Genomic DNA, 23,706 nt, shown 5'->3' on the forward strand with positions numbered 1-23,706 from the left:
ATGTAGCAGAAGGCGGCCACGTAGGTATTCTGGTCCGATGCCATGTAGGGCTTTATAGGTGATAACCAACACTTTGAATTGTGTCCGGAAACTAATCGGCAACCAGTGCAGGCTTTGGAGTGTTGACGAAACATGGGCATGTCTGGGGAGGCCCATGATTGCTCTCGCGGCCACATTCTGCACGATCTGAAGTTTCCGAACACTCTTCAGAAGTAGCCACATGTAGAGAGCATTGCAGTAGTTGAACCTCAAGGAGATGAGGGCATGAGTGACTGTGAGCAGAGATTCCCTGTCCAAATAGGGCCGCAACTAGTGCACTAGGCAAACGCCCTCCTCGCCACAGCTGAAATATGGTGTTCTAAAGTTAGCTGTGGATCAAGGAGTACGCCCAAGTTGTGGACCCTCTCCGAGGGGATCAATAATTCCCCCCAGGGTAAAGGACGGACAGATGGAATTGTCCTTGGGAGGCAAAACCCACAGCCACTCCATCTTGTCAGGCTTGAGTTTGAGTCTGTTGACCCCCATCCAGATGCTAACAACCTCCAGGCACCGGCACATCACTTCCACTGCTTTGCCGACTGGACATGGGGTGGAGATGTACAACTGGGTATCATCAGCATATTGATGATATCTCGCCCTATGCCCTTGGATGATCTCACCCAGTGGTTTCATATAGATATTAAATAGCAGGGGGGAGAAGACCGACCCCTGAGGAACCTAGAGATTGACCTCTGACCCCCCCAACGCCGACTGCGACCGGCTGGAGAGGTAAGAGGAGAACCACTGTAAAACAGTGCCTCCCAGTCCCAACCCCCCAGCCGGCGCAGAAGGATACCATGGTCAATAGTATCGAAAGCCGCGGAGAGGTCAAGAAGCACCATGATAGATGTTAACCCCCTATCCCGGGCCCACCAGAGATCATCCATCTCTGCTCCAAGCTGCTTATTTTCCCTTTCATTTTTGCACATGGGCTTTCTGGCAACTTCAATCAATCAGCTGAATGTCAGGAACCAGATAATCAGTGGCTTGTGCTAAGCAGGCTCTGTTTCTGTTTGCTGTGAGGAGGTAAATTGCTGGCAGGCAGAGACCAAAGAATGTGGTGGGTGGGTGGGGCTATATTCAGTGTATAAGATGCACCCAAGTTTTCATCCTCTTTTGTGGGGTAAATGGTGCACCTTATACTCTGAAAAATATGATACTAAGTAAGGGTCTTACCTGTTTCCATTTACTATACATATGAATTCAATATCTGGAGTCGTAGAAATGCAATAAAGTGAACCAAGACCCATTCTTTGTGTGTTTAATCACACTTGGCCAACAAAATTCTATTGTATTCTATTCTGTTATTTAGATATTATCTCTTTATATAAAACATCAACTTTCATAGCCAAATAATTTCTAACTCTGCAGTCAAACAGATGAATGTAGAGTCTTTATAAGCAGCTAGTGAAGATCTGGCTCATTAATCATTTTGCCATGAGAAGCATCCTTAAATGAGAAGTATCCTTAAACCTGGTTTCTACCACCATTAAGAAAAGATTTTTTTATTGCATTGTATTTCTTCTTTGTCTAATATTGCTTTAAAACATGGAGCAAGTTTTTGAAGGATATATCAACTGACAATACTATTTCTCATCACTGAGCAATATATTATTTACTTATTATAATGAATATTTTAGACAAGATACGACTTTGCATAAACTTGGTGCATAACTTTTGTCATATACCGTAAATTGATTTAGATTCATTATACATTAGAGAAGCTTGCTTGCACTATTAATTAAAATAAGAAGAGAAGGATAAAATTATAGTGAAAAAAGTCCAGTTATTTTATTTGTCCTCAAAAGTAATTTGGATTTTAACTTTTCATATCAAGTCCTTCAAGAGAAAAATAGAATGAAGATTGAATGATCTGTTTTCTTTTTTTTTTAATGATCTGTTTACAATAATATATGTTTAATATTGTGCTTGTGGTTTCTGAAAACTATTTTGTAAGAAATTCCTCAGAAAGAAATTGAAATGCAAAAAAGAAGTTGAAATGACCACAAAACCTAATACTTTATATGACACATGATACACAAATCATGATACACAGGTACTTGACAGATAGGAAAAATAATCAAAATAACTGGTAATCTTTTCAGACTTACAGGATTGGCATTAAGCTTTATACGTAATAAAATACTTATAAAAGTTGGAAATTACCATATATAGCTTACCAAGATAAATTTGCAACCCTTCCAGTGAGCAATTTCCCAGTGAACTATTCATGTGTTCATACAATTCCTAAAAAATCATAACATGTTGAAAGCATGAGCATTTTTTTTACAAAGTAACTTTAGGGGAGAAAAGAAAAGGTCTACTTTGTATAAGAAAAATCTACCAAAATACCGTACTTTTTCTAAGAGATCTAACATTTTTTGCAGTCTCTATAGTTATCCATCCTTAGAATCCTGGGGTTCAGAACTGTTTTAGATGTAGCTTTAACAGAATTTTGCAAAGATTGTGTATCATAGTATGGTATTCTGCAAATAACATGTACTTATAGCTTTTAAAAATATTACTTAGCAATAATTTCTGTAGCTTTTAGAGTGAGTACTCTTTCAGAAAGCAAAGAGCAATAACTCTTTCTTAAGCATATAGAACTGGCTGTCAGATTCTTGCTAGAAATTGCCTTCTAGCTTACTAACAATAGACACCAGGATCTAGTGTTTCTCTTGTAAGGTAAGAGGAAACTAACATTCAGCAGACCTGAATTACAGGGCTATGTGAGCCCTGCCACCCACAGCTGACATTTGCATCTTCTTCCTTCTATTACTGCTGCTCAGGCACACCCAGCTTGGCCCTTTACAAATAAGCTAGTGTACTAGGCCTTAAAGCTGTGACCTTCTCACAAGCCTTTCCAATTAGACAAAGATGGGGAGAAGGATGTGGGCAACGCTGCGGCGAGATGGCTTCTCCCTTGCACTTGTGGGGGGATGCCGAATCCCTGCTGTTTGGAGCTGCCGATTCCAGATGGATCGGCCCACAACCTCCCTGGAAAGGGGTGGTGGTGAAAAGGGGTCTTTGTCTCATGTCATTTTGGGACTTGCATGCCCCATGAAATGTAGATTTTCAATCTCAACTGGCAGTGGGTAAAATGACCTTGGTCGCCATACCCGTGGTGACTTCATGCTGGGAAGATTAGATCTGAAGTATCAGGAGTCATCTGGAAGCATAAGTAACATAAGATTTTGTGCTGGAGGCTGAGAAGACTAAACGTTTGCTGAAAGGATGAGTGATTTTGCCAGAGGGGACTTTGATTCAGACTTTAAAAAGATTTTCTGTTTCAGAAGTTGGGCGGAAGCAGAAATGGCTGTGGCTTTACTATTTTTGAACATATTATTCAACATTTAAATATTTAACATTTCTTTAAAAACACAAGAACTTTATAAATTGCCTTTTTACTTGTGGAAATTTGGAATATAAGATTGGACTTTTAGAATTAGCATAATTTAAATTTTAAAGTCGGAATTGAAGAACAGGGAGTAACTGTGATTGCATATTGAGGACATCTGCTGGTGAAGTTGAGGCAACATTTGGTTGGATTTATCATTCACTGAATTTGTCCTTGATGAAATGGAACTAAGCAGATTGTTTTCTTTTTAAAAGTGATAAGAGGAACTGAAGAATAAATAGAAAGAGAACATCTTGGATTTGAACTTTATTTGAACTTGGAAAGGGAGAGAGGGAAAGAAGGATTTAATCTGTTTTGGAACATTTTTGTTTCTGGATGATATAAATGCTAATTGGATGTATGGACAAAATTTTTAGATATATTAACTTTGCAAAGATGGAAGACAAGAGATTTGTTTAAGAATATGCCGTATTTTGGGGTTTATAAGATTTTAGAGGAAGGTATAAGGGGGGTATATGACATATTTTTGGGGGTATAGATTTTAGAGGAAGAAAACAAGGAAAAAAGTATTCTGAACCAAATGGTGTAATATTATATTGTTCAATAAAATACCAGTGTAGCAGAATACTTTTTACCACAATGTATACTTTTTAAAACCATGTATACTTTTTAAAACCATGTACACTTTTTACAAACTTCAAACTTGACAGCTTTAAGACTTGTGGACTTCAACTCCCAGAATTCCTCCACCAGTCATGCTAGCTCAGAAATGGGAGTTGAAGTCCACAAGGCTTAAACTTTCCAGGTTTGAAGACCCTTGCACTCCTAACCCCTAACTGAGGGGTCTTCAAATTTGACAGCTTTAAGACTTATGGACTTCAACTCCCAGAATTCCTCCACCAGTCATGCTACCAAAGGAATGGGAGTTGAAGTCCACAAACCTTAATCTTGGCAGGTTTGAAGACCGTTGCCCTTTCCTTCCTATTGTTCCATCCTCCAGAGACCCTTGGATGGGCCCACTCCGCTTGCCTGCACCTCCACCAATCACTGGAGGCATAGACAAGCCCCAAGGTTGACATGGCTGTGGTCCAGGGGGAAGGAGCTGCGCGGCCGCAAGACCTCTCCTGGACAGCCACGGCAGGCTTCTCCCGGACCAGGCGTGTCTTCGTGGGCAGCTGATGGGTGGGTTGGTTTTGGGGAGCTGCTAGGCAGGCTCTTGAGCAGGAAGACCGCTGGCCCGTCCGCAGGGCTTTGGTCCCCTGCTGCAGTGGAGGCCTCGGTGTTCAGGCGGTGCCCAGCGGGGGTAGTAGGGATGGCTCACAAGGGGTTATGCCAGCCTGGGTGGTTGGCAGTATCCTTTACGTGTTGACAACAGCAGCAGCTTATTGCCAGTGCAATGGGTTCAGTGGGCAGTAAGAAAGGATTGAGCCGAATGATCAAGACCATCCCGCATGCCTCCTCTGCTGTCTGGATGCGCAGAGCTCTGCAGGATGCCCGTCCACTCCTCCGTAGCTGCCGCCGGGTGCCCCATCTCACCTGCCCATCAGCAGGCATTCCTCGCAGGGTCGGCATCCAGCCAGTGGAGGAGGCATGTGGGGTGGCCCTGATCATCCGGTGGGAGGGGGCTTGGCTCCATCAGATCCCAACCCCAATCTCCCATCTTCCCGGGTGCCTTGGAAGGGCGTGGTGGTCAGCAAAGGGCACTCTGAGAGAAGCCACCTCAGCTGGGAAGAGATGCCCCTGCCCGGCCCCTGTCACTCACCTGAGCTTCTTTTCAGCTTAGTGAAAACCACTGCCACCAGACTAAGGGAAGGTTGCCGCCACCACTGCTGACCTCCCCACAACTTCCCCCATGCAATGTTTGATGTATAAGATGCACCCAGTTTTTGATGCACTTTTTTGAAGTAAAAAGGTGCGTCTTATACACTGAAAAATACAGTACTTAAAGATCTTCAAGAATGGAAAGAAGAAAATAGAAATGACAACACCATCTCTTATATTGAAATTTCTCATCAAAACTATAGTGAAATTGAAAGAGAAAAAGAAAAGAGTTTTCAACAGCTGGAATTGAAGGAGCAACAGAGAAATGGAAATAGAAATGAATCATCAGAGGGGCACTCTCATAAGGAATTGATTAAAGGACACAATATTAATGAAATAGTGGTTTTTATAAATGATTAAAGAAGGGATTGATGGGTTGATGGTCATATTCTTGATGATTTAGGCACTAGTTTAAGTACTAAGAAAATGAAGAATAGGTATGACCTGAAACCCCGGAAATGGCATAGTAAGAAAGAAGTCAGAATGGGAATGAATAAGATCTTATATTTTGGTAAAAAGAGAGGCAATGAGAAAATATATGGGTTTAAAATGAGAAAAAATAAAAGCCCCAAGGATTGGCAAAGATGCTGTTTCGAGGAGGGATGATAGATTATTAAATATGCATTAACTATGAAACGATATAGCTAGATTTATTAGGTGTTGTTTTTAAGATACATTTCAAGTTACTGTATTAATTATTGAAGTATAGAATTGAATTGAAGTACAGAAATAGAAATATTTAGATCATTGGGTTATGGAAATTATTGGGAAACACAATGATAATTAAGTAATAAATATTTGAATATTAATTGATTATGACTTGGGATGAAATATGATTATAATATTAAGATGATTATTAAATGAAGATTTAAAATAATGGTTTGGTTAATTTTTATATTGTTTTAATATTCCTATAATAATAGAGTTTGATTTTTCTTTTTGTCTACCTTGCTCCTTCTTTTTTCTTTTTTTCTTTTTTTCTCTTTTCTTCCTTTTTCTTTTTTGAATTATATTTTTTTCTTTTTTCTATTTTTTGTAGTTGATAAAGTTTTCTTTTTTGTAACGGTTTGGAGAGAATACACAAGAAGGAGGAGCAGGCACTATGGCATATTTGAAGTACTAAAGGAGAAGGATATTATCAATTAGAAGAAAATTAGATATCTAGATGACAAAATTAGAGGTCATGGTTGGGGGGTTGGATTGATACCAGAAGGAATTAATTTGGAACCAATAATTTTGGGGGGGAGATTAATTATAAATAACGTACTAACTTGATACTATTTTTATTACAATATGAAAATATTTCCAAATGTATTGAAAAAATCTGTATGGAGAAAAATTTAAAAAAATTTACACACACACCCCAAAAATATTAAACAAGATCCACATGCAATTTGGACAAGGACGCCAACTTCCAAAGCAAAAGTTTTAAAAGTTTTTAAAGCTCTGACAAAAATCAGAGCCAGCAGAGCACAGGGTGGCAAGACCAGCAGAGGTAACAAAGTCTAAAGGGCAAAGATAAAGGAGAGAAAGGCAAGTGGGAGTTGAAAAGTCCCGGTGGTTATAAGTGCAGATGGGCTGCCAAGCACCCAAATTTTGATCATGTAACTTTGGAGGCACTATAATGATCTTAACTTTGGGGACCAAGGATTAACCAGCACTCATCGGTGCTACCTATCACTGAACTAGTCATTACATGAGGATTATCTATGTTGCAAAGAATGTACTAAATTGAACCTTCCATTCTATTCTGATCATGGACTCTGATAAGCGTATATACCCATAATGGCAAACCTATGGCACGTGTGCCACAGGTGGCACGCAGAGCCATACATGCCAGCACGCAAGCAGTTTCCCTAGTTCAGCTGATTTTTAGCTTGTGCTGAGGCTCTGGGACGGCGGTTTTGGCCTCCAGAAGACCTCCAGGGGGGTGAGAGAGGCCGTTTTTGCCCTTTCCAGCTCCAGGAAAGCCTCTGGCATCTGGGGAGGGTGAAAAAAGGCCTACTGGGTCCACTGTAAGTCAGGAAACAAGGAAGCAGGGGATGACGTGTGTGGGCGGGCGGGGGGGCATGTGTAAATATGTGGGTGGTGGGGAGTGGGGGCATTGAATTATGGGCATGAAGTTTCAGCACCTGAGGGAAAAAAGGTTCACTAGTCTAGGTCTGTGATGGCAAAACTATGGCATGCATGCCACAGGTGGTATTTAGAGCCACATGGGAGGGCACCAGAGATTTTTCCATGTTTCAGCTCAGGCGCACATGCGCACTCTGGCCAGCTGATTTTCAGCTTTGGAAAAGGCTGTTTCGCCCTCCGGATGCTTCAGAGAAGCTTCCCTGAAGCGCTGGAGGCAAAAAAATCCCCCCAATGAGCAAATTAGAAGTTTTGAAAAATGTACTCCCGGTTTGCTCGTTTAGGCATTTTTTTCACTACCAGCAGTGGTGGGTTCATACTGGTGTGAGGCGGAGTGCCGCACTGATATGAGCCCACTGATGCAATTTTTGGTGATTTTTTCCCCGGCGTCTCCTGAGAAGGAGCTTCTCAGTTATTTTTTGGAGGAAGACATGAGGGCAGGCTGGAGGGCTTCTTCCAACACAGAGACGCCAGAAAAAAATTGCCGGAAATTGCATCAGTGGGTTCACACTGATGTGGCACTCAGAACCACACCGATATGAACCCACCACTGCCGACCAGGCTTCAGAAAGGCATGCGCGGGGGACTGCGCGGGTGTGTATGCACATGCATGGGGAGGAGGAAAGGGGTGTGGTCATGTGCACACATGCTAGCACAACTACACACCTTTCTTTTTTAACACAAAACAAAAAAGGTTTGCCTTTTTTGGTTCTTAGTAGCTACTCTTCTATCAGCAAAGGCTCCTCCATTCCACTTTTAATGTTACTAAGAACTCTTGCTCTCTCACTACTCTCCCTCCTTCCTTCTCTCTCCTTTTCTCTCTTGTAAGCTTTCAAACTATTTTACTTTTGTATATTTAAAACATACCTTAAGAATTGAAATTTGTGAGAAGTCTTTCTCTTCAAAGTAGGCATGTGTAATTAGTTGCAACTTAGCTTGAAGTATCCCATATAGAGGCTTGCAAGAAAAAGAGCATCATGTTATATGTACAAAGACCTACTCATTAAAAACAGATGAATTTAAATAATCTGAACACACTGCAAATTCTTCAAGCCATATATCAAATGCAGTTACAGCTGATTTATGAATATGAATTGGAGTGCTCAGTTATTTTATATCGTATAGGTGTTTTACTTTTGGGGTGGACAAAATAAAAGATAAAACACTCAAACAAAAACTGAGCAACATGATATATGCAGTACAATGTAATGAGTCAGGTACAGATAGGTACATTCAGGAAACAAAACAACCACTTCATAAGCACATAATACCACACAGGAGAACAAACAGATTAGGACTAGATTCAGCAGTCCATTTGCATTTAAAAGACATAGACCACTCTTTTGAAGATAGCAAAGTCCACATTTTGTACAGAGAGGATGGCTGGTTTGAAAGAAGAGTCAAAGAGGCCATCTATGTCAAAATTGAACAGCCCTCTCTCAAAAGAGGGGGAGGGATACGACAACATTTATCTCCAATCTACAACATAGTCATTTCAACAGTTCCAAGAAGACTCCACACCCGTTTGCACCACTCAGATGACCCTTATGACATAGATAAACCTCTAGGTGACCTTAATGACTTGCTAAAAGAATACAAATGACCAACTATTTGCAAGGATTATAAATCTTTCCACTCCCCACCGACGCAGTGTTTTTCAACCAGTGTGCCACAGCACACTAGTGTGCTGTGCCACGGCACACTAGTGTGCTGTGAGACATGGTCAGATGTGTCGTGGGGCCCGCGGAGGCTATTTATCTGGTCTGTCGCCAGCCACCTCCATCCGAACATAAACATTCCCCTCACAATCCCAGCGTCAGGAAGAGTGGAGGCATCGGGAACGCTCATTGACCAATCACCTTCTAGGATTCATCCCGACCACTAGCGATGATCCAATAGCAGGCCGCCTCTCATCCACACCAAGGAAGGTCCCCGCTCGGGCTGCCGTGCACTTGTCATTGTGTGACCGCGGTGAGTAGTTGAAGCTGCTTCTCCTTCCCATGGTCCCGATTTCTAATCCTGGTCAGGACTGGAGGTAAATGTTGCCACCACTAGTGTTAGAGTGTCATTTTGTGTCATTTTGGTTGGTGGTGTGCCTCAGGATTTTGTAAATGTAAAAAATGTGCCACAGCTCAAAAAAGGTTGAAAATCACTGATCTAGTCAGAGCTGAAAAAATGTTTTGGATGAGAAGCAAAATGGCTTAAAAACAAACAAACAAACCAGAAAGTCCAGCTGCCTCTAGAAAAAGCATATTTGAAACATCTGGCTTTCAAAGCAACATGGTTCTAACTGTGCATAAACTAACTTTTCACTGACAAAGTCGCTCGGATCCAGGCAGACCTCGACTCCGATTGGATAACAGAGTCGACTGACAATGAGTCAGTCGACGTGACTGGGGCCCGTACTTGTCCATCTGTCTGAGAAGAGTTTGATGTGGTGGCACCTGATGAAGTGGACAAGGCCATTGGAGCTGTGAGTTCCGCCACCTGTTTACTGGATCCGTGTCCCTCCTGGCTGGTTTCGGCCAGTAGGGAGGTGACATGGAGCTGGGTCCAGGAGATTGTCAATGCTTCTTTGGGGAGGGGGTCCTTCCCTGCTCCCTACAAGGAGGCACTTGTGCGTTCCTTCCTCAAGAAGCCTTCCCTGGACCCAGCCATTCTCAACAACTATTGTCCAGTCTCCAACCTTCCCTTTATGGAGAAGGTTGTTGAGAAGGTGGTGGCGCTCCAGCAGTCCTTGGAAGAAGGTGATTATCTAGGCCCTCAACAGTTGGGTTTCAGACCCGGCTACTGCATGGAAACTGCTTTGGTCACATTGATGGATGATCTCTGGCGGGCCCAGGACAGGGGTTTATCCTCTGTCCTGGTGCTTCTCGACCTCTCAGCGACTTTCGATACCATCGACCATGGTATCCTTCTGCACCGGCTGGAGGGGTTGGGAGTGGGAGGCACTGTTCTTCAGTGGTTCTCCTCCTACCTCTCCGGTCGGTCACAGTCGATGTTAGTGGGGGGTCAGAGGTCGACCTCTAGGCTTCTCCCATGCGGAATGCCTCAGGGGTCGGTCCTCTCCCCCCTGCTATTTAATATCCACATGAAACCGCTGGGCAAGATCATCCAAGGGCATGGGGTGAGGTATCATCAGTACACGGATGATATCCAGTTATACATCTCCACCCCATGTCCAGACAACGAAGCGGTGGATGTGATGTGCCGGTGCCTGGAGGCTGTTGGGGTCTGGATGGGTGTCAACAGACTGAAGCTCAACCCTGATAAGACAGAGTAGCTTTGGGTTTTGCCTCCCAGGGACCATTCCATCTGTCCGTCCATCACCCTGGGGGGGAATCATTGACCCCCTCAGAGAGGGCCTGCAACTTGGGCATCCTCCTCTATCCACAGTTCACAATAGAGAAACATCTTTCAGCTGTGGCGAGGGGGGCGTTTGCCCAGGTTCTCCTGATGCACTAGTTGCGTCCCTATTTGGACCGGGAGTCATGGCTCACAGTGACTCATGCCCTCATCACCTCGAGGCTCGAGTACTGTAACGCTCTCTATATGGGGCTACCTTTGAAAAGTGTTCAGAAACTTTAGATCGTGCAGAATGCAGCTGCGAGAGCAATCATGGGCTTCCCTAAGTATGCCCATGTTACACCAACACTCCGCAGTCTGTATTGGTTGCCGATCAGTTTCCGGTAACAATTCAAAGTGTTGGTTATGACCTATAAAGCCCTTCATGGCATCGGGCCAGAATATCTCCGGGACCGCCTTCTGCCACATGAATCCCAGCGACCAGTTAGGTCCCACAGAGTTGGCCTTCTCCGGGTCCCGTCAACTAAACAATGTTGTTTGGCAGACCCAGGGGAAGAGCCTTCTCTGTGGCGGCCCTGACCCTCTGGGACCAGCTCCCCCCAGAGATCAGAATTGCCCCCACCCTCCTTGCCTTTCGTTAAGCTGCTTAAAACCCACCTCTGTCGTCAGGTATGGGGGAATTGATTCCCCTGGGCCGTTTTCATTTTATGTATAGATTGTATGAGATGTATGATTGTTTTTTATATTAAGGGTTTTAAATTGTTTTAATTATTGGATTTGTACTGTTTTGTTGTTGTGAGCCACCCCAAGTCTTCGGAGAGGGGCAGCATACAAATCTAATTAATAATAATAATAATAATAATAATAATAATAATAATGATACAATCTATGGGTTGCTTTTTTAATATGCTTTTATTCAAAACATTAGATAGTAATATAATAAAATATGTGCAAAGTACCTCATTCTATTTCATTAAAAATTGATATTGTAAAAGAATAACAAACGGGGAGACAAGATTAGACAGGCAAGTATTTAAATCTAAATTAATTGTGAAGAACATTGCATTATTTTGCATAACAAGATACCAATTCCTAACTCTATGTTTCCAATTAATATATTCATAAACTATTTCTTCATATTCTGAATTCAAACACATACTCAGAAAGAACAGAAAAATCATGTAAGGAATCATAGTTTTCTTTTTTCTTAAAACGGGAGCCAGGAATTGAATGCCATTTTCTAAATTTAGTTTCACATGAGTGGAACTTAAAGTTTAAAAGACTTTAAACAATATAGTGTCAGTGAACCAGCTAGCATCTGGAAAAATAAATTCAATTCCAGAAAGTTCCATTTATTATCAGAGCCATGTCTGGATTCTGCCGTGATAATATCAGCACTGAATTTCACTTCCGTGATTTATTTTTAGGTTAAAGCTCATTCCCAACCCCACAAGTGCATCACATGTACCAATCCAGGGAAATGAATGGTAGCTTCGCCTTGTACAGTCGATCTATAGCTCTGCACAAATAATGTGCTGTAGTTCCAACGTCTCTCTCTCTCTCTCTCTCACTCCTCCCATTCCCTATCCCTGTTATTCTGTCAGGAGGCCTGACATATAAGTTTTAATATTTGTTGTACCCTACATTACAATATGCTATGTTAAAAAGTATAGTAGTATGAACATATCTAATGGGGTTGCTCTTATTTAACTGTTTTATGTAGAATATTTTTCTCTGTCAGACATACCGTCTGGAAAGGATATCTTTGGTTCAGATTTCAGTTCATGCAATTATTCATATGATATATGTAAAATATATATCCAAAACCCAAATATCATATGCTGTCTTATCTCTTACCAGTTGACTTAGAACACACACACTTTTCTGTACTGTTTCTCGAGTAACATCTGCTTGCCGTACTTTCAATGCCTTAAAGGAAGAAAAATTAAACATAAAATCTTATTTCCATTTAAAAGCAAACATTTTTCCACTAAAATATGACATTTATTTACTAACTTTAAATATCCAGAAAAAAATAGTTCAGTAGACTAGCAACTTGATTGGAGGCAAGATCCATTTTACTGAATATAATAGGTAAATATTAAAGCATTAAATTAGAAAAAGTTACATCACGGAAAACTACTAGTTTGGAGTTAATACTATGTGAACCCATTGGGTCACTTTTTTACTCATTTCATTTTCTACAAATAAATTATCAGAGTTTGTTACATAAAATCAAAAGCAGAAGCACACACAGATTACTGATTCAGTTGGATTCACTAATTTCTTTATAAACATACGTACATACATACATACATACATACATACATAATATATATATGTTTTCGTAGATTTGGAAAAACACCAGAAGCCCAAACCCTTTCCATAGCAACTCATGAAGCATACAGTACAGTATCAGACAGGACCCTCACCACAGCAGAAACCAACGTCCTCTCCAAAGGATTCAACTTTGCAGTCGCCCCCAAACGCATCCCTACTGAAAACATCATAAGCAGAGTTGAAGCCACCCTAACCAAAATCAACCCAGATGAAGCCAACAAAATCAGACTTGAAGTCACCAATGTCCTCTGCTCCAGCATTCCACCCAAAAGCAACTTGCAGAAAAATTAGCAAAAAAGCACTCACCAACTTGAGGAAAGACAATAACACAATCATCCTCCCAGCAGACAAAGGCAATGCCACTGTGGTGATGAACACATCTGACTACCAAGACAAACTATCCATCCTATTCCAAGATCCCACTTACAAACCTCTAAGCACAGATCCTACCACCTACCTGGAAAAAACCACCAAATCCAAAATAAAAGCTTCTTCCATCAGTGAAGAAATCCAGCAAAGAATCATCCCCAGAGAAAAATCATCCAGATGCCCCAAGTTCTATAGCTTCCCCAAGATACACAAAGAAGGAATACCACTCAGACCCATAGTAAGCTCCATAGGCTCACCCCTACACAATCTTGCCAAATTTCTTGCCAAACAACTCCAGCCCTATGCAGAATCCATCACGTCTCATGTACAAAACTCATTCCACTTCATAGAAATCATAAAGGAACAAAACCTACAACCCAGTGACCTTCTTGTAAGCTTTGATGCCATATCTCTCTTCACCCAAGTGCCTATTAAAGAAGCCCCAACTGCCATCCAAAACAAATACAACCCCCCGAAGCACATCTTAAATCTGACCAACCACTGCCTGATGAATACATACTTCATCCACAATGGACAAAGATACAAACAGATAGAAGGAGCCCCCATGGGATCATCCCTCTTACACATCATCGCAAACTTATACATGGAATATTTTGAAACCAACACCTTGGATAAATCTGAACACAAACACAAACTCTGGCTTAGATATGTAGATGATACATTCATAATTTGGCCACATGGGAAAGAAAAACTGGACAATTTCCTCACACATCTCAACAGTCTACACCCCAAAATACAATTCACCATGGAAATAGAAACCAACAACCAACTTCCCTACCTGGATGTCCTAATCTACAAAAAATCCAATGGCTCCCTAGGACACACCATCTACCAGAAGAAGACACACACCAACTGCTACTTGAACGCAAAATCCCACCACCATCCTGCACAGATCAATTCCGTAGCCAAGACCCTCATCTCCAGAACCAAATGCCTACCCGACAAAGACCACCTGGAAACTGAATTACACAGTCTCCAATGGATTCCAAAGAGAGGCAATGAAAACGAGACATCCAAAAAGAGACATCCCCAAGAACCAAGACACAAAACAGGACAACAAGACATCCAAAAAGAGACATCCCCAAGAACCAAGACACAAAACAGGACAACGGCATCCTCCTCCTCCCTTACATCAAAGACACCACAGAAAAAATCAGCAAAATCAGCGGAGGCTCTTGACCGGATTGCGCCATTGCGACCTCATCCAAAACGAGACATCCAAAAAGAGACATCCCCAAGAACCAAGACACAAAACAGGACAACGGGACATCCAAAAAGAGACATCCCCAAGAACCAAGACACAAAACAGGACAACGGCATCATCCTCCTCCCTTACATCAAAGACACCTCAGAAAAAATCAGCAAAATTCTGTGCAAACACAACATCAAGACAGCCTTAGCCAACATCCTAAGAAGCTGGATGAGGCGAATGGATACGGTGTGAATGAAATTTTTGGCACACCTGACGCTGGAGAGGCAGGAGGAGAGGGGGAGCCTTTCCCTAGGGTGACAGAGGGTCAGAATATTCTGGTCTTGCTGGGGAGAGGCAGATATGGCGGGAGCCATAGAGCTAGCTGTTCCAGGGAAGGAGGGATCGCTGCTTAATAGCGATCCTTCCGGCTACGTGAGCTCAACCCAGGGTACTGATGACGAGTGTAATTCTGGCCCTAGGCTCCGGCTGCTGCTACCCAATGCCAGGTTGGTGGCAAATAAAGCTCTCCTCATCCGGGAATTGATTCTGGATGAGGAGACCAACCTGGCATGTGTGATTGAAACCTGGCTGGGCCCAGAGGGAGCAGTTCCTCTCTCTGAAATTTGCCCAGCCAGGTTTCAGGTATGGCATCAGCCTCCCCACCAAGGAAGGGGGGGGATGAGTGGCTATAATAGCCAGGGAGACCTTTGCCTGCATAGACTCGTTGCTCCAGAGATTGCGGGTTGTGAGTCCCTCCTGGTGAAGTTGGACTTAGGGGTTCAGATGGGCTTGTTACTCATGTACCCGCCTCCCAGCTGCGTGTCAACAGCCCTGCCTGTGCTGCTCGAGGAGGTAGTTGGGCTGGCGGAGGGGTTCCCCAGACTAATTGTCTTGGGGGACTTTAACCTACCATCGCTTGGTGAAACCTCTGGGCTAGTGCAGGAGTTCATGGACACTATGACAGCCATGGACCTGACACAAGTAGTACAGGGTCCGACTCATGAGGGGGGGCACACACCCGATATGGTATTCCTCTCTGAGCAATTGAGCAATGGTCTGAGACTAAGGGGCTTAGAAGTGTTGCCTTTGTCATGGTCAGACCATTTTCTATGGCGGCTTGACTTCCTGCCTCCAATCCTTCTCTGCAGGGAGGCAGAACAAACTAGGTGGTTCTGCCCCAGATGCCTGATGGACCCAGAGAGATTTCAGAGGGCGCTTGGGGTTATTCCAGATGCACTCGTCCACAGTTCGGTGGAGTCTCTTGCTGAGGCCTGGAATAAGGCTGCAGCGGAGGCTCTTGACCGGATTGCGCCATTGCGACCTCTCCGCGGCACTAGACCCCGTAAAGCTCCATGGTTCAATGAGGAGCTCCGGGAGTTGAAACACCAGAAGAGATGTCTAGAGAAGTGATGGAGGAAGAGTAAGTCCGAATTCAATCGAACACTTGTAAGAGCTCATATTAAGACTTACAAAGTGGCGCTCAAGGTGGCAAGATGCGTGTATCATGCTGCCTTGATTGCAGCAGCGGAATTCCACCTGGCCGCTCTGTTTAGGGTGACCCACTCCCTTCTTAACCAGGGGGGAGTTGGGGAGCCCTTACAGAGTAGTGCTGAGGATTTTAACTCATTTTTTGCAGATAAAATCGCTCGAATCCGGGCGGACCTCAACTGCGATTGGATAACAGTCGACTGACGAGTCAGTAGAGGTGATTGGGGCCCGTACTTGTCCATCTGTCTGGGAAGAGTTTGATCTGCTGTCACCTGATGAAATGGACAAGGCCATTGGAGCTGTGAGTTCCGCCAACCTGCTTACTGGATCTGTGTCCCTCCTGGCTGGTCTCGGCCAGCAGGGAGGTGACATGGAGCTGGGTCCAGGAGTTTGTCAATGCTTCTTTTGGGAGGGGGTACTTTCCGGATCCCTACAAGGAGGCACTTGTGTGCCCCCACCTCAATAAGCCTTCCCTGGACCCAGCCATTCTTAACAACTATCGGCCAGTCTCCAACCTTCCCTATCTGGGGAAGGTTGTTGAGAAGGTGGTGGTGCTCCAACTCCAGCGGTCCTTGGAAGAAGCTGATTATCTAGGCCCTCAACAGTCAGGATTCAGAGCCGGCTACAGCACGAAAACTGCTTTGGTCATGTTCATGGATGATCTCTGGCGGGCCCAGGACAGGGGTTTATCCTTTGTCCTGGTGCTTCTTGACCTCTCAGCGGCTTTTGATACCATCGACCATGATATCCTTCTGTGCCAGCTGGAGAAGTTGGAAGCGGGAGGCACTGCCTTCAGTGGTTCTCCTCCTACCTCTCCGGTCAGTCGCAGTCGGTGTTAGTGGGGGGTCAGATGTCGACCTCTAGGCTTCTCCCTTGTGGAGTGCCTCAGGGGTCGGTCCTCTGCCCCCTGCTATTTAATATCTACATGAAACCGCTGGGCAAAATCATCAAAGGGCATGGGGTGAGGTATCATCAGTACGCGGATGATACCCAGTTGTACATCTCCACCCCATGTCCAGTCAACAAAGCGGTGGATGTGATTTGCCGGTGCCTGGAGGCTGTTGAGGTCTGGATGGGTGTCAACAAACTCAAGCTCAACCCTGATAAGACAGAGTGGCTGTGTGTTTTGCCTCCCAGGGACCATTTCCTCTGTCCGTCCATCACCCTGGGGGGGGAATCATTGATTCCCTCACAGAGGGTCCGCAACTTGGGCGTCCTCCTCGATCCACAGCTCACATTAGAGAAAGATCTTTCAGCTGTGGCGAGGGGGGCGTTTGCCCAGGTTCGCCTGGTGCACCAGTTGCGGCCCTATTTGGACCGGGAGTCACTGCTCACAGTCACTCATGCCCTAATCACCTCGAGGCTTGACTACTGTAACACTCTCTACATGGGGCTACCTTTGAAAAGTGTTCAGAAATTTCAGATCATGCAGAATGCAGCTGCGAGAGCAATCATGGGCTTCCCTAAATATGCCCATGTTACACCAACACTCCGCAGTCTGCATTGATTGCCGATCAGTTTCCGGTCACAATTCAAAGTGTTGGTTATGACCTATAAAGCCTTTCATGGCATCGGACCAGAATATCTCCTGGACCGCCTTCTGCCGCACGAATCGCAGCGACCAGTTAGGTCCCACAAAGTTGGCCTTCTCTGGGTCCCATCGACTAAACAATGTCATTTGGCGGGACCCAGGGGAAGAGCCTTCTCTGTGGCGGCCCCGACCCTCTGGAACCAACTCCCCCCAGAGATCAGAATTGCCCCCACCCTCCTTGCCTTTCGCAATCTCCTTAAAACCCACCTCTGTCGAAAGGCATGGGGGAACTGAGATATTCCCTTCCCCCTAGGCCTATACAATTCATGTATGGTATGCTTGTGTGTATGTTTGGTTTTTTAAATTAGGGTTTTTAAAATTATTTTAAATATTAGATTTGTTATATGTTGTTTCACTATTGATGTTAGCTGCCCCGAGTCTGCAGAGAGGGGCGGCATACAAATCTAATCAATAAATAAATCTAATCAATAAATAAATGTTCAGACCACTTTCCAAGTGAAAAAAGTTTTCAAATTGACCAAACATACGCACTTCAAATGAAGAATTTTCGGTTCGGGTCAGGGTGACCCGGGAACAGAACTCTAGGGACTTTTTTTTTCCAGCAAGAAGAAGCCCCCCCCCCCAAAAAATAAAAATACATAGAGAGAACTCCTGAAATGATGCAAAGTCATGAAATTTCAAGTTTCAGATATGCAGGGGGAAAATTTTACAGGGTCTCAAACTTTGATTTCGGGTCTCACAGACCCGAACAGAACAGCAGGGTTAACTATGTCTTCTGGTCTGTCGTGTTCTAAGAGTTGTTGATAGATTTTAGAGATTAGTTTATCTTCCTGTCCTGTCAATATTTTATCTAGAGTATTAGTCGAAGTATCAGTACCAGAGGTTTCCTTATCCTTAATATATCTGGATTTTATTTGTAGATAAATCCACCAGTCTAACATTGTTCTGTAGTTCAAGTTCTTGCCTAGTTTTTATATTTCTTTTCGGGTGTAAAATGTCCTTATATTTTAATATTTTAGAGGGATCAATCAGGTTCGGGCATTTTATAAGTCTTAATATGAACTCTTAAAACTGTTCGGTAAATTCAGATTTACTTTTCCTCCAGCGATTCTTCATACGTCTCTTGTGGCGTTTCATCCCCTGGAGTTCCTCGGTAAACCAAGGAGCTCTCCAGGGTCTGCTGCCACAGAGAAGTTGCAAAGGTGCAATTCGGTCAAGAACTCCCACTGCTACCATATTCCAGACTACAGCGAGGGACTCTGCAGAACTGTATATAAGCAAATCCGGTAAAACCCCAAGTGCCCTCTGGATCCATTAGGTGTCTGGGGCAGAACCACCTACTCGGTTCCGCCTCCCTATGCGGGGTGATTGGAGCCTTAAAATCAAGCCATAGCAGAAAATGATCTGACCATGACAAAGGCAAGATATCTAAGCCCCTTAATCTCAGACCATTGCTCAGCTGCTCTGAGAGGAATACCATGTCAGGAGTATGACCTCCTCATGAGTTGGACCCTGCTATGGCGACCATGAACTCCTACACTAACCCAGACGATTCACCAAGTGACGGTAATTAAAATCCCCCAAGACAATAAATCTGGGGAATTCCACCGCCAGCCCAGCTACCTATTCGAACAGCACAGGCAGGGCTGTTGATACGCAGCTGGGAGACATGTATGTAAGCAACAAGCCCAACTGAACCCCTAAGTGCAACTTCAAAAAGAGGGACTCACAACCCGCAATCTCAGGAGCAATGAGTCTGCGTAGGCTGAAGGTTTTCTTGGCTATAATAGCCACTCCTCCCCCCTTTCCCTGGGGTTGTGGCTGGTACCATACCTGAAACCCAGCAGGGCACATTTCAGTGAGAGGAACTCCTCTCTCGGAGCCCAGCCAGGTCTCAGTCACGCATAACAGGTCAGCCTCCTCCTCCAGGAGTAAGTCCTGGATGTGAAGAGCTTTATTTACCACTGACCTGGCATTGAGAAGCAACAGCCTGAGCCCAGGGTCCAGATTTTGATCGTCACCAGTACCCCGGGGTGAGCTCATGGGGCCAGAACAAGAAATTGCTTTCAGACAACGAGCTCTCTTTCCCTGGGAGCAGCCTATCCCATGTCTCCCACCATATCTGCCTCTCCCCAGCAAGACCAGAATACTCTGGGCCTCTGCCACCCCAAAGATAGGCTCCTCCATCCCTCCTGCCTCTACATTGCTAGGTATACTGACCCTTCCATTCATGGCATTAATCCCATTTATTTCATACATACTCTCCATCCAATCCCAATCATCCATCACTATAATAGCACCTCAATAAGTTAATTTAAAAATACAGTAATAAAAACATTAGATAAAAAATTACAAAACATTAAAATACAATTAATATAACTAAATCAATTAATTTAGAATTCATTAACCTAAAAGTTCATTAATACATTAATTCAAGTCAAAATTTAAAATAAATGTTGTCCTTAAGTAAGCTGGGTCACAAGATCTTCCATTGGGGATAAAAATTGTCCCTTCTTCAATGGTACTATCCATATGGAGATAAGAATGAGGGGGGTGTAATAGAACAAAGTTCTCATTGCTAGTTATCACCCCCAGCAAGCATACCCAGTTCTGGTTGCCTCTAGTATTAATCCTGGGCAAATCAGTCTCATTACTGGTCACTCTACCTCACAGTTTCTCTGACACCGGTCACTCTCACCAGCCAGTGCCTTCAATTCTGTTTGGTGGTTCTAGCTCATCCTGGCCTCTGTTCTCTCCCGATCGCTGGTCACTCTGCCCGCCCGGTCCTTCGGTACTGGCTGGTGCCACCGTCCAGCATCCTGAACTCCACTCGGTGGAGTTGCTTCAGTGCTTCACTTCAACCAAAATGGCGATCCTTTTTTCCACTGGATAAAGGAATTTTCTTTGGGTCAACCAAGGAGACTGCGCTCTTCTCGTGTCTTCCAAAGCATCCTCTCTTTCCTTGTCACCCCTCCAGGGGGACTTGACCCCATAAGGCTTCTCCAAGCTGGAGAAATAGATGGGACTTTGCACTCCGCTCATCGGCATCTCTTTGCCACAACTTTCGCTGCCCTCCACATGATTTGGTAACATCATAGTGACTTACTTTATAACCAGTGTAAAAACTTGTAAAATTGAATCTGGTTAAATACTTCGACTTAGGACTGAAATTTCAGACTTTACCATGGTTGTAAATTGAAGAATATCTCTAGTGCATTTTCAATAAATTGTCATAAAATGTTTACCTAACTTCAGAATAATTACCTTAGCTTCAATTTGCCTATAACAAGAGACCCCATATATTGTGCTTCGGTCTCCACTTCTTGGTGGCAAATGGAAAAACACTGTGTCTAAAAAAGAAGAGAAGAGATTGTTTTGCTATCACATTGAAACAAGTTTCTTCAATACTATAATTTTTCAAATAATCCTGAGGACAGAAAATTTTTAATTTTCAAATTCAAACACTATAATTAGAGGAAGAAATGCAACTTTTGCTTTGGTAATATAAATGTACATATGATTATTCTGAACAACCCATGGTTTTACTATGTTTTTTTAAATGTGATTTTAATCATACTGAAGTATACTTTGGATTTTTTTCATGGTGATAAAGGGCATTCCAGACAAGAAGGATCCAGTTAAAGAGTTTCTATATCCACAGCATCATTCGTTCCAGTGTACTGCTCCTAAATAATTGTTTAACTTGAATCAATATACAAAAGTTCAGCATCAGTAATATTTTTAACACTCAAATTCCTTTAAAACCCTGCTGTTGTGTTTGACAACCTGTAAAAATTTTTCCCTGCATATCTGAAACTTGAAATTACATGACTTTGTCTCATTGAGGAGTTCTTTCAATGAGTATTTTTTGGGGGCGGTGCTTAGTTTTTGCTGAGCGAAATGACTATACACTTGTTCTGTTCCCAGGTCTATTTGACCTGGACTAAGAAAAAGGTTGATTTTAGCTAGTATAATTTTTTTTTTTTGAATACCTATTGCATTGGTATACTAATTTGAACATTCCTGATCATAAACAATTCTGTTAAAAAATGCTATTGCTAATATGTTGTAAGCCACCCTGAGTCTAAGGAGAAGGATTTTCTACTGCGGCTTGATTTCCTGGCTCCAATCCTCCCCCGCAGGCAGGCGGAACCAATTAGGAGGTTCCGCCCCAGACGCCTGATGGACCCTGAGGGCTTTCAGAGGGCGCTTGGGGTTTTACCAGATTCACTCATCCACAGCTCGGTGGAGTCTCTTGCTGAGGCCTGGAACAAGGCTGCAGCAGAGGCTCTCGACCGGATTGCGCCTTTGCGGCCTCTCTGTGGCACTAAATCCCGTAGAGCTCCATGGTTCAACAAGGAGCTCCTGGAGTTGAAACGCCAGAAGAGACGTCTAGAGAAGCGATGGAGGAAGAGTAAGTCCGAATCCGACCGAACACTTGTAAGAGCTTTTATTAAGACCTACATAGTGGCGCTCAAGGCGGCAAAATGTGCGTATCATGTTACCTTGATTGCATCAGCGGAATCCTGCCCAGCCACTCTGTTTAGGGTGACCCGCTCCCTTCTAAATCAGGGGGGAGTTGGGGAGCCCTTACAGGGTAGTGCCGAGGAATTTAACTTGTTTTTCGCTGATAAAGTTGCTCGGATCCGGGCTGATCTCGACTCCAATTGCATAGCAGTATCAGCTGACAATGAGTCAGTCGAGGTGACTGGGGCTAAATGTCTTTGTCCATCAGTCTGGGGGGAGTTTGACTTGGTGACACCTGATGAAGTGGACAAGGCCATTGAAGCTGTGAGTTCTGCCACCTGTCTGCTGGATCTGTGTCCCTCTTGGTTGGTTTCGGCCAGTCGAGAGGTGACACGGAGCTGGGTCCAGGAGATTGTCAATGCCTCCTTGGGGAGGGGGTCCTTTCCGGCCCTTTATAAGGAGGCACTTGTGCGCCCCCTCCTCAAGAAGCCTTCCCTTGACCCATCTGTGTTTAATAACTACCGTCCAGTCTCCAATCTTCCCTTTATGGGGAAAGTTGTTGAGAAGGTGGTGGCGCTCCAACTCCAGCGGTCCTTGGAAGAAGCCGATTATCTAGGTCCTCAGCAGTCTGGATTCAGGCCCGGGTACAGCACAGAAACTGCTTTGGTCGCGTTGATGGATCTCTGGCCGGCCCGGGACAGGGGCTTGTCCTCTGTCCTGGTGCTTCTCGACCTCTCAGCGGCTTTCAATACCATCGAACATCGACCATGGTATCCTTCTGCGCCGGCTGGAGGGGTTGGGAGTGGGAGGCACTGTTCTTCAGTGCTTCTCCTCCTACCTCTCTGGTCGGTCGCAGTCGGTTTTAGTGGGGGGTCAGAGGTCGACCTCTAGGTCCCTCCCTTGTGGGGTGCCTCAGGGATCGGTCCTCTCCCCCCTGCTATTTAAAATCTACATGAAACCGCTGGGTGAGATCATCCAAGGGCATGGGGTGAGGTATCATCAATACACCGATGATACCCAGTTATACATCTCCACCCCATGTCGTCAACGAAGCAGTGGAAGTGATGTGCCGGTGCCTGGAAGCTGTTGGGGCCTGGATGGGTGACAACAAACTCAAACTCAACCCAGACAAGACAGAGTGGCTGTGGTTCTTGCCTCCCAAGGACAATTCCATCTGTCCGTCCATTACCCTGGGGGGGGAACTACTGACCCTCTCAGAGAAGGTTCGCAACTTGGGCGTCCTCCTCGATCCACAGCTGACATTGGAACATCATCTTTCAGCTGTGGCGAGGAGGGCGTTTGCCCAGGTTCGCCTGGTGCACCAGTTGTGGCCCTATTTGGACAGGGAGTCATTGCTCACAGTCACTCATGCCCTCATCACCTCGAGGTTCGATTACTGCAACACTCTCTACATGTGGCTACCTCTGAAAAGTGTTCGGAAACTTCAGATCATGCAGAAAGCAGCCGCGAGAGCCATTGTGGGGCTTCCAAGATTCGCCCACGTTTCTTCAACACTCCATGGCTTGCATTGGCTGCCGATCAGTTTCCGGTCACAATTCAAAGTGTTGGTCATGACCTTTAAAGCCCTACATGGCATTGGACCAGATTACTTCCGGAACCGCC

General features: G+C 44.3%; 1 protein-coding gene across 5 annotated transcripts in view; it reads right to left on the bottom strand.

The window, feature by feature from the left end:
* AVL9 (AVL9 cell migration associated) overlaps positions 1 to 23,706 on the bottom strand; it is a 204,781-nt gene that overhangs the window by 78,820 nt on the left and 102,255 nt on the right. For 4 of the 5 annotated variants that reach the window (XR_011556730.1, XM_070726316.1, XM_070726317.1 and 1 more), the window contains 4 exons: positions 20,881 to 20,966; positions 12,512 to 12,583; positions 8,216 to 8,305; positions 2,220 to 2,286 (listed from right to left, as the gene is read on the bottom strand). Coding sequence is in view for 4 of the 5 variants with exons in the window: in XM_070726316.1 (XP_070582417.1) it covers positions 2,220 to 2,286; positions 8,216 to 8,305; positions 12,512 to 12,583; positions 20,881 to 20,966 (315 nt within the window). In the remaining variant the exon portion in view is untranslated. The remainder of the gene's footprint in view (positions 1 to 2,219; positions 2,287 to 8,215; positions 8,306 to 12,511; positions 12,584 to 20,880; positions 20,967 to 23,706) is intronic. The other variant, XM_070726320.1, reaches the window with a different exon arrangement.

The sequence above is a fragment of the Erythrolamprus reginae genome, chromosome Z, assembly GCF_031021105.1.
Source record: "Erythrolamprus reginae isolate rEryReg1 chromosome Z, rEryReg1.hap1, whole genome shotgun sequence".
In the NCBI taxonomy this organism is placed as follows: Eukaryota; Metazoa; Chordata; class Lepidosauria; order Squamata; family Dipsadidae; genus Erythrolamprus; species Erythrolamprus reginae.